Below are 11790 nucleotides of genomic sequence, written 5' to 3' on the forward strand. Positions count from 1 at the left end.
TTTTTTTGATGAGTGTCTTCCACGGCAAGCCTGGGGACACCTGAGCTGTATGCCTCTGGGTGAAATGCAGTCACACCTGAGTTTGGACCTCATGTGATCTTCTCATGTATAGTTTCATTCGTGCATAGATACATAGGAGCTGGTAAAGTCTTCCTTTTCGTCTGGACTTGCATACCTCAGCTCACCATGATGTAATGGGTGTGCAGTAAGATTCCCAGCTGAGTTTCTTACAAATAGGTGGAATATTTCTGCTTCAGGCCCCGTGTTACAGTTAGGTTTGTTAAAACAATCCAGCTTCTGCCTGAGTGAAAGCAGCCCAGTTGCAGGATCCCATTGCAAGGCTGGAGAATCGGGGTTAGGCTTCCCATTGCTCCGGGCTGGGAGAAGTCATTTGCAAACTGACGGTGGTCTGTGCTCTGCAGGTTCAAAGTGGCAATACAGCGTATCAGGATAATGATGAAGGCATTTAGTTCTCTTGGAGAAGTGTCATTTAATTATTCATTGTGAACTGTTTGTTGAACTCTGCTTGCTAGGACTTACCCATTTTGAGCTTGTTCATAAGCAGAGCAAAATACAGGAGGGAATCATATATAAATACTGTATGACTGCCTGCTAATTATTTGCTTACTGATCCATGGAAACAAACAAACGTAACAGGCATTAAACTAACTATTGAAGTTAGCATTAGTGAATAGCTCTGCCACATGGAAAGGCATAAAAACGTTAAGAAAAAGATGCTTTTTAGGAATAAGGCACACTTGGTTTTTTACTGCTGCCATTTACTTTGAACAACTTTGGGGGGGGGCCTTGTGATACTCAGAATGCATGGACTATCTGGTGAATGGAGTTAAATCCAGTTGGCGGCCGGTCACGAGCGGTGTTCCCCAGGGCTCAGTACTGGGGCCAGTCTTGTTCAATACCTTTATCAATGATCTGGATGAGGGGATCGAGTGCACCCTCAGTAAGTTTGCAGACGACACCAAGTTGGGCGGGAGCGTTGATCTGCTCGAGGGTAGGAAGGCTCTGCAGAGGGACCTGGACAGGCTGGATCGATGGGCCAAGGCCAACTGTATGAGATTCAACAAGGCCAAGTGCCGGGTCCTGCACTTGGGCCACAACAACCCCATGCAACGCTACAGGCTTGGGGAAGAGTGGCTGGAAAGCTGCCCAGTGGAAAAGGACCTGGGGGTGTTGGTCGACAGCCGGCTGAATATGAGCCGGCAGTGTGCCCAGGTGGCCAAGAAGGCCAATGGCATCCTGGCCTGTATCAGAACTAGTGTGGCCAGCAGGAGTAGGGAAGTGATTGTGCCCCTGTACTCGGCCCTGGTGAGGCCGCACCTTGAATACTGTGTTCAGTTTTGGACCCCTCCCTACAAGAAGGACATTGAGGTGCTGGAGCGTGTCCAGAGAAGGGCAACGAAGCTGGTGAAGGGTCTGGAGAACAAGTCCTATGAGGAGCGGCTGAGGGAACTGGGGTTGTTTAGCCTGGAGAAGAGGAGGCTGAGGGGAGACCTCATCGCTCTCTACAACTACCTGAAAGGAGGTTGTAGCGAGGTGGGGGTCGGTCTCTTCTCCCAAGTAGCAAGCGATAGGACTAGAGGAAATGGCCTCAAGTTGCGCCAGGGGAGGTTTAGATTGGACGTGAGGAAAAATGTCTTTACTGAAAGAGTGGTGAAACATTGGAACAGGCTGCCCAGGGAAGTGGTGGAGTCCCCATCCCTGGAGGTATTTAAAAGACGTGTAGATGAGGTGCTTAGGGAGATGGTTTAGTGGGCATGGTGGTGTTGTGTTGACGGTTGGACTCGATGATCTTAGAGATCTTTTCCAACCTTAATGATTCTATGATTCTGTAACTAATGGCATTTTACATATAATTGGGTAATATCTTGTTTTCATTTGCATAATACAAGCAAACCCAACAAAATACAAATATAGGGCAGCATAAATGCAGTGCTAGCAATCACTAGCATGACTAAGTACAGTAAGGGAATGCAGGTTACGATAGCTTATCGGATGGCTAAATAAAGACAAATGGAAAATAACTAAAATATCAAGAAATGGGGACACACGTTTTCTCACTTAGATGACCTTTTATGTATAGGAAATATTATTTTTTGGAAACTGCCCAACCAGGCCTCAAACCAACTTGCATCAGGTGCATGTTTTGCGGTTTACAACTAAGAAAAGTTCCACTTACACATATGTATTTGCTGAATAAAGTCCTCAGGAGTTACCGAGGTATAATCCTTATAGATCATTAAAGCTCTCCATGAAAAAGGCTGAGATACCAGTTGTAAGAAAAAACAAACAAACCAACCCACATTGTATAACTAGTTCATATTCTGCTAATACCGGTTTTCCGTCCAGGAAAAGGGTGGTGTGTTTGACAGGAGGTCTGACAGAAGGGGAGCTCTGGAACAAGTAGTTCTCCAGAAGAGAAGGGCAGACAGTCCAACATAAAGGCTGTGCACACAAAACTTCTGCCAGACTCCTCTGTCTTCCACGTTGACACCTACTTGTAGCAATCAAGGGGAACAATTTAATTACTTAAAAATTGTGAACGGTTCTTCTGTACCAGATCTGGTATGTGCTAAACAGATAATGATTGATCTGGCTGACGAGAGGCTCTGATCAGTAGAATGATGTTTGCTTGGCAACGATAGTCATGAAACGCATCTTCTATGCCTCCAAGATCACTTAAAACTTCCTTTAACAGCATTGTCCTTATTCACTGTGAGCGAGACCCTACTCACACCCTGAAACATGGAATTGTGTTAACTTAGCACTCCTGATGGCATGGAGTCCTGCTAACTTTCAGCAGTAAGAGAAAAGGGGTCAAAATCTGGTCAGAATCAAATCACTAATTATAATCATCCCAGTAATTACAGTAAAGTGCTGCTGCTGGAGGGTGATTATGGATTTTTATACACCTCAGCTTCTCCTTTTTAACCTTGTGAAAAAGCACCCTTTTATCTCTCTTTTCTTCTCTTGCTTTGTCGCATACTTCTTTCCTTACACATTGGTGGGGAAAAAAAACTGAAGAATTATTGGGGTCTACAAAATGGAATGAAATCCTGTCTTTAAATGCCAAGGGCTGGAGGTGGGGAGGGGAAGGAGCAAACTTCATCCCTTTCCTTTATTCTGAGTGCTCAGAAGTTACCTATAAAATGAAATACTTCTGGTTTCACAAGTGGCTGGTGGGAAGGAGGGTCAGTATCATACTATCTTTAGGAAAACAAGAATGCACAGGGGTAAGAAATGTTCTGCAAAGATAAATCACATTTCAAACCTTTTTTCTTGGAAAAAAGTTACCATACCTCCAGTTTTGAGTGAATTAATAACCTTATACTGCATTAACACGATGAAATGAATTTTGATAACACTATCTAGAAAATATAAATGGTAGAAGTGATTACCTTTCAAATTATTTCTCTGTATCTATCAAGGATGTTTTCAAAGGAATATCCAGGTGTTTGAAAAATAATGCAAAATTTGAAAATAGAGAGTAGTACTCATTTTTCTGCAGATGTTTGTTTGCTTTCTCAGCATGTTTCTATGTATATGTTTCTTGGCATTAAATGGACTGCCAAGGTGGCATTAGCATCACCCAAAATGGCAAAGACAAATTCAGTGAGTAAATGAATGCTGTTATATGATGGATATTTTTCTGTGAATAGGAAAAAAAGGATCACAAAAGGGGCAAAAGAAAAAATTGAGAAGGAGCAGGAGAACAGTGCTTATAAAGTTCTGCAAACTCCATTACATGTGTATCCAACATGTGCCACCATCGATAAGAAAAGTACTGAATACTCCTCTAACAATTTGAAGTTAGAATTATTGCTTTTACAAATCCACGTGGCCCCTGTTCATGGCCAACCATTAGCCCTTGGACACTTAAATGGTGGCAAGTTACTGGGTTCTTCCCAGAATCATGAAATTACAATCTCATAAGATGATGTCACCTAGACTGAGCCATACTGGGGACACACTGAGCAACTGAGCGGTACACCAATGGGATTTGGGACTTACAGGAATACTTTTTGCTGACATGAAGAATTAAGAAAGTCTCTGCGTATTGTCCTTCTGTGATATAAAGAGAATGAAATTCCTTTTTCATGTGGAGAATCAAAGCTGTGCATTTTAATTTCCCCCCAAAGAAACAGGCTGGAGATGAAATTGAATGAGATACTGGATCAAACCTCAGTGTCTGCTTAACTGCTGCATCAGACACCAGCAAGAGCAGGAAAAAAGCTCCTTCAAAGGGAGGACCTTCCCATTTCAAAATACAAGACTTCTCTGGCCGTTGCATCCCTTGGGGATCTCTGCTGGAACAGGACCCTTTAATGTCTTTAGTAATGACCTGGATGGCAGGACAGCGCGCTCTCAGGAGCTTTGCAGATGATACCACCCTGATAACATGGCAGGGCAGGTCCAGAGGGACCTGGGTAGGCTGGAGAAAAGGGCTGACAGGGACCTCCCGTGGTTCAGCAGTGATAAATGCTGTGCCCAGCATCTCGGGCAGAAAAACCCGAGATTTAATACCGGGTCGACAGGCTACAGAGCCGCTTTGCAGAAAAATACCTGGGGTGGTCTCATTATTTTTTATTACTATCTCAAAGAGCAATTGGGCTGTAGGAAGGTTTTTGGGAAGCGAGTCATGAGCAAAATTCTGGATGAACATTGCCTCATCCTACTGAGGCTGGTCTACATTAATCACAAAAGCTACAGTAAAATTTTCTAGGTTATCTCTAACCTAGCTAACCTGTCTTTAGCATCTCTGTGTATTTTGGTTATTCACTTGAAATGTATAAATTTATTGAATGGATCGCTTTGGTTAGGTTCAAAAATAATTCGTGCCATGAGTGCTTACCAGAAAGTAACTGTCATTATAAACGTTATCATCCCTCGGTTTTTTGTGTGCATTATATGACTATTTCTTGCAGAGACTGAAGGAACTGAAACAGAGGGAGTTTGCTCGAAACGTAGCATCTAAGTCACGAAAAGATGAAAGGAAACAGGAAAAAGCCCTTCAACGTTTGCACAAGCTAGCTGAGCTAAGGAAAGAGACAACGTGGTAAGTGCATAGCTGCTGAAACAAAAAATACTTTAAAATAATCCCTCCACTGTTAGCTGGTACTGTGGGACGCAGGGCTGTTGGAGTCCCTCGGCTGGAACCACACACACACGTTTTTATGGCATTTTTGAAGCAGTATGTGTACAGTAATTTGATTCACACTATGTGCAGAAATGAATGTTTAACGTTGCTTTTTCAGTGGAGCTAAAATGACATGTATTTTTAGTTTAAAAAAAGATGTTTCATATATATTTCATAAAACCAGGCACACTGGTTGAAAGCTGAGTGAACTAGGTCATGCATTTGCAGGCTGACACTACTTCATTGATGAGGTGAGGAATACAGTCTGTCTTTCTAGGATGTAACAGATCTCTGAGACTTAGTTTTCAAACTGCTCGCCTGGGAAAGCATCCAGAAATCTAGTTTTAAATTTCAGTAACTGGATTTTTTTATATTTAAAGGTAAGTTCTCCTTTTCGCCAGCTCAACAGTGTTTACCTCCCTCTGCAAAAGTGAATCCTTGTTAGTCATATGTTTTAGTATTGCATCTAGGCATACTGTTGAAATTAATATTGAGCTTGCTAGTCGTGACTGTATTCTCACTTAAATATGACACAGTTATGACACTGACAAGCCACTGAAAATATATGTACCAACCTTTCACAGTGGAATCTTAGGGGGAAAAAAGCAAAAAACTAAGTGCTCAAACACAAATGTGTTCTTTTTATCCAGCCTTCGTCTCACCGGATGAACTAACAGAGAAGTCCAACCAAGTTGCAGCTCTTGTTCAGTAATAGTCTCTTTCTCCATAGTTTGGATGGTGGGCAGCATGCTGAAACAAAGTCTGTCTAAGCAGGTGGATGGGACATGAATGTTGTGAGCTCTGTTTGACACGAGCAACATGACACCTAATTTTAATTTTTTTATATTTTTATGATAACTCATGTAGAGATTCTTTCTCCTCCATCAGTGTTTTAACTGTCCAAATTTAATGCTTGAGGATATTAGATATTATTCCCCTTAAACATACTCCAAAATCTGAATTTAGCATATTTCAGGAGAAAGAGGAAAGAGAAACTTATTTTTTCCATTTTCCCATGCTAGTGAAGCACAGATTTTGCGGGGTTTTGTTGTTTCTGGGTTTTGTTTTGTTTTTTTTTAAATATCCTTCTTCTAGTTCCTAAAGGAGAATTTATCTCTGAGCTTTATTTCTCTATTTAAGAATTGCCGTTTACTACCACTTTGCATCCTTAGAGGTGTGATATAGACACACACAGGATTTTTTAAACTGGTTTTTTCTAGGTTGGTTTTGTAGAAGTCACCATTTTATTCTGTTAAAGAAAAGATTTGTGTGGGGTTTTTAATATATATTTTAAATTTATGAAGAACTGGACAAGGCAGGAACTCTCATGAGGAATTCTTTTCTCCCAAAACCTCTACCTTAATTTCTAGACCCAATAGATTAAGTTCATCATTCTTTATCTCAGCACTTCTTGGGGTCCTAAACGACATTTGCAAGTCTTCCCAATGACCCATCGTCTAGTATTGCTCTGCACTGTAACATAGAATAATTTGGTTAAAACAAAAAAAAAATTGTTTTAACATAGGTCCATTACTGCTCATGCTGAGCAGTTCCTATGGAACCTGGAAAATTGGCAGCTTAAACAGTTTTTGCTCTTCTCTTTGCTTCCTATTAAGTCAAATAGAACAGATGGGAAGAGGACATGGAATGAAGAACAGAAGTAGACAGTGATAAATTTTTTCTCAAGAGGGATGAATCACTTACTGCACTACCGTCAGCTGAAATACTCTCCCCGATATTATTTTTCAACGAAAGAAATTGCTGAGATTGCGACGGTTTGGTCTGTGAACACAAATAGGATGGGAGCTCCTGGGTGATTGCCCGTGGGCAGAGCAGCAGTCACTAGGATGATGACTAAGAGGGAAGTGGTCTGTGAGGCACTCTCTGTTTTAATATATTTTGTAGCACAAAAGAATGTAAAACCTGTGGTATTTGTAGTAATAGTGTTGCAACCATGATGGTCTACTGGGAGGAGAAGCAAAATTTCTGGGGAGATATACAGTCTCTTATTAGGCCAGCCAGTATGTCTAGGAAAAGTGAACTACCTTGTAGGAATATTAGCCCTTCAGCTGATAACTTCACATGAAGGAACTGGGGCCACAATATTTACTTCTTTTTTTTATTTTTATACTAGTCAACTGATCTTATTATAAAAGATGACATTTTTTCATATTTTAAAGCTACGTATCCACAGATTCTTCCTCTTTCCTTAAAAAAAATCTCTTGCACACCAGTGTAACACTGTATTTCTGTCTGCAGTTCTCTGAAAGGTACTGACTCCGAGTTTTGTTTTCCTTCCTAGTGCTCCTGGAAGCGGCCCTATGTTCAAATCCACTACAGTGACTGTGCGAGATCATTGCAATGATGTCCCACAAAGTGCTGCCATAGATTCTGCCAACAAACAGGATTTCAGCTGCACGTTAATGCACGATGCGCAGAATTGTAAAGACATCGCTTCTGTTATTTCTTCCACTCCTGGAAATGCATGCAATAATAAATCTGACGCTAACAAATGTGGAGATCAGGTTCAAGGAGCTCAAGGACATAGAGTTGGGTTCTCTTTTGCTTTTCCTAAGAAAGCAGCGGTCAAACTGGAGTCTTCAGCTGCTGTTTTCTATGAATATAATGATGAAACGTCTATGGAGCACGGATTTAGCAGAAGAAGTAGGTTTGTTCCAGGAGCATGTAACCTTCAGTCTCCTTCAGCGGCAGAAATAGTCCTGTGCCCTGAGGAGAAACATAACTGTTCTCACCCACTGGTGGAAAAATGCATAGACACAGCAGAAGCTCCTGAAGCTCAGGAGTTAAACGAGCTGGCCAGTGAAGAAAGCAGGGTGCTAGAGAGTCCTGTATTAAATCCTGCTGTGTCCCATTCAAAGCAACTGGTGTCCTTGGACATGGATGGCTATGGTATTGATGTAAGTGCAGCAGACTTACCGGACCAAACGCTGCCTGAGGTTGCGGACAGCGCTCAGGTCCTGCCCCTGGGCTGCAGCGGTTACGAGCTGCGGGCAAACAGGGCTCTTGCGCAGGCGGTTGTGGAGGATTGTTCATCTCTGCAGGATGTTGTGGAGGAAAATGATAAAGACAGGAACAGTGATTCATCCACAACTGAAACTGAAATAAAAAAGCTGGGTGCAGATGCATTAGTTCCATCACCATCTGAAGAAGGCAGTAGTGGAGCCCCACAAGGAAAACCGGACATGCGCAAGAGACCTTGTGAACCCTTTGTTCCTGTTCTTAGCAAATATGGATCAAATACTCTTCAGTGGCCGTCGGAAATGTTAATTTACACAAGTACAGACCCATCAATTTCTTATAGCTGTAATCCTTTATATTTCGATTTCAAGTCATCAAGAGCAAGTGACAGCCAAGAAAAGCCCAAGCATCAGCCAAACATACCTCATTTGCACCATAAAACTGAATCCAACCATAGCTTAGTCTCAGATTTTACAAATAAACCTACTTCAGAGTGTGGTGATTATGAAACAGAAATTAATAAAAATGTGTGCAACTATACAATACCCCTTGTAAGTAACGTTTCCCTCATCAGAAATTGTGATCTTGCAAAAAATCAAAATAAAGTGTCCTTGGATGAGTCATTCAGGATTAGAAAAATAGAAAAGTATCACGTTTCTAAAAATCACTTACAACAAAACACTGTGATAGATGAGAAATATAACAAAGTCTGGATCAAAGAAAGCCATGAAAAATGGCTTCACAAAAGTAGAAAACGGAAAAGGAGAAGAAAATTATGTCACTGTCATCATCATCACTGTGGGGACACAACATCAGCAGAAATGGAGATGTCCTCAGTGACTGAAAAAGAAATTAGTTACAGAGATGAAAATAAATACCAGCACCTCCAAAATAATCCAGAGAAGTGCAGACATGATGCGGGGAATATCTGGCTAGCTACAGGTGAGATACAGCAGTCACGTCAAAAACTTGGCATTGAAAATGGTCGTAAGAGATTCATGTCTGCGCCAGATCATGTACATGGGGACAGGGACTGGTGTGATGTTTGGTGTGCAACAAATAGCAGCCAACGCCACGGTTGTAAACGACCACACAGAAAGAGCAAAGCAAGCTCTCGGAGACAGGCAAAGCAGTTGGCTCTGAGTTCCAGGAGGCACAGCTTAAGGTACTCTAAAACATGTTGTAGCTGGAAAGTCAGGAGGTTAAGCTGTAGCCTAGAGCATAAATGTTTAGGACACTGCAGTGAGGAGAAGAGTCCAAGTCAAAACCAGTCCATAAAGAGAGGTTACAACGTTCTGACAGAGAAACCTGAAAAATCCCACCGCAAGCGGAGACAGCATACCTATTCCTCTTCATCAGATGAAAGCTCATACGGACAGGCATTATCAGCAGAGGAATATCTAAGGCAAGCGCGTACTTTAGGTTCACATCACAAGGCAAAAGGGAAACGCAGGAGGAGGAAAAGTAGAATCCATCACGTATTCCGTGACAGGAATGCAAGAAGTGAGACCTCCAGACCTTCCAAAGAAAATTCTGCAAATTCTGCGTTAAATATTCTGGGGGACTTCTTGACTCAAGACAGTCTAGAGGAAACTAATGTGGATCCCAAAGCTGATCATGCAAGAGATACGGATGAAACAATGCAGCTGGAGGAAAGCAAGTCACCTCTAGAAGCTGATAGTTCACACATGCTGGAAAATGACAAACTGGCAGCGTGCGCAGCGATGGAGAGTGCTCCGAGTACATTTTCTGGTGTCGTCGCAGGTTCTGCTGCTTCTGTTCCTGAGCACAGTGCTCCAGCAGCTGCCGGCACGCAGGATGTTCTACAAGATGAAAAGAAAAAAGAAAACGCCAGCAGTCGTGAAAATCAAGCTCGTTACAAATTTCCCCTCCCCAGCAGACATTTGGAACAAGCTCCTCCTAAATCCTACCTTTACCATTACGAATTGGCTGAGTCTCTACCGCATGAGAAAATAAATGAGGTGACCAGTGAATGGGTACAGTGTAATCCTGGTGTATTTAGCAGCCCACCACCTTTGCCTTTCAAAGAAGCACATATAAACAGTCATACCTTTTTAACTACCGAGCAGTTAATAGCCCCCTTCACCCTGCCAGAACAGACATTGATATTCCCTCCAGATAACCACGAAAAATTCAAAGACCTCCCATCTGAGACGTATCAGCAGATCATGCCACAAAACATGCTGGCCAACAAAGTGAAGTTCACCTTTCCTTCCCCGGCGATCCAGCCCCCAAATTCCCCGCTGCAGCCCTTGCCCTTGCAGCCACCACTGTGTTCTACCTCCGTTACCACCATCCATCACACCGTCCTGCAGCAGCACGCTGCCGCCAGTACGTTGAAGGTTCTCCAGCCCCACCAGCAGTTCCTCTCCCAGGTCCCAGCTCTTTCCAGAGCGCCTTTACCTCATCTACCAGTAGGACCAAGGCTTTGCCCAGGGGGGCATGCAGCTTTCGTCGCCCCGCCACATTTGCCGCTGCTGCCGCCCTCAGTCCTGCACCCGACCCAGCTGGCGTTTCCCCCGCTGCCACACACCGTCTTCCCATCCCTGCTGTCCCCGCACCCGGCTGTCATTCCCCTGCAGCCCCTCTTTTAGGACAGGCTCTCGGGGATGGGGTAAGGAGCCTTCAGCTAAACAGTCCTGCTGTTTCAACGGTCCCCTCGGCTTTGCAAAACGGTTCTGTGAAATAAACTGGCTAAAATTCCTCATTCTTTGGGAAGCATTTACTGTAAGTATAATGATGCAAACATTCATGTAAAGTTCAGACCTATACTATAACTAAAGCACTGAATAGTCTGATACTAATATGAACTCTCTCTATATAAGTGAAAATCATGTCTTAGAATATGTATAATGTATATAAAATATATTTATAGTTCTATAACTTATGTTGTAAAGTATTCACTTTTTGTTTTTTATCTTTGTGTATTTGCACCTATTTAATGTTTAGACAAAGCTGATGCACTATGTTTTGTACTATGTTCTCTGAAACTGTAAATCTAGTGACAAACTATCTCTTGCAATAAATTTTTGTTAACTACTTAAGTATATCAAAAATCTTTCATTATAAGCCTCATGGATGTTGTTCTTCCATGTTCTTCTGCAGCTGAATAGCATCCTCTACCCCTGCTATGTTGAGATAATCAGGTTTCCTACATGTCAGTGATTTATCAGGGAGGCTGAGAGGCTAATACCTTGAGGGCAGCTGTCTTACTGAGCAAGAGAGAAAGGGTAATAGATCTGTTTGTGTTAGTGATTTGATGTCACCGTGACAAATTTTGCCTACTTGTAGTATGTGCACAAGCTGCTGACTGCTGGAGCTAATCCCTTTTATACTAAACCACAAAAAAAAGATGTAACAAAAATAACATCAACAATAGAGGGGGGGGGGGGAGGAAAATATCAATGGCAGTTTGACTTCAAGGCAATATTGCTTATAGCGAAAAGGTAGAGCATAGGGAAGGTCTTGGTTCCACCACGCATACTTTCTCTGACTGCACACATCCCTCGATGGGGGACAGATCTGTCGGAGTGAAGGTCCTTACTGCCTGTGCAATATGTGAAGATAGCAAGAGCACATGAGCATGAAGGGGAGGTCAGGAATAGCTTCACATGGGGAACCCACCAGGGCTTGAT

At 42.5% G+C, this 11790-nt stretch overlaps 1 protein-coding gene across 1 annotated transcript in view; it reads left to right on the forward strand.

The window, feature by feature from the left end:
• ZNF804A (zinc finger protein 804A) overlaps positions 1-10970 on the forward strand; it is a 159414-nt gene extending 148444 nt beyond the window's left edge. The window contains exons 3-4 of the mRNA XM_076342172.1: positions 4944-5074; positions 7458-10970. Coding sequence (XP_076198287.1) covers positions 4944-5074; positions 7458-10749 — 3423 coding nt within the window. The 3' untranslated portion in view covers positions 10750-10970. The remainder of the gene's footprint in view (positions 1-4943; positions 5075-7457) is intronic.
• The last annotated feature ends 820 nt before the right edge of the window (positions 10971-11790 follow it).

Source organism: Aptenodytes patagonicus, chromosome 6 (genome assembly GCF_965638725.1).
Source record: "Aptenodytes patagonicus chromosome 6, bAptPat1.pri.cur, whole genome shotgun sequence".
Lineage (NCBI taxonomy): Eukaryota > Metazoa > Chordata > Aves > Sphenisciformes > Spheniscidae > Aptenodytes > Aptenodytes patagonicus.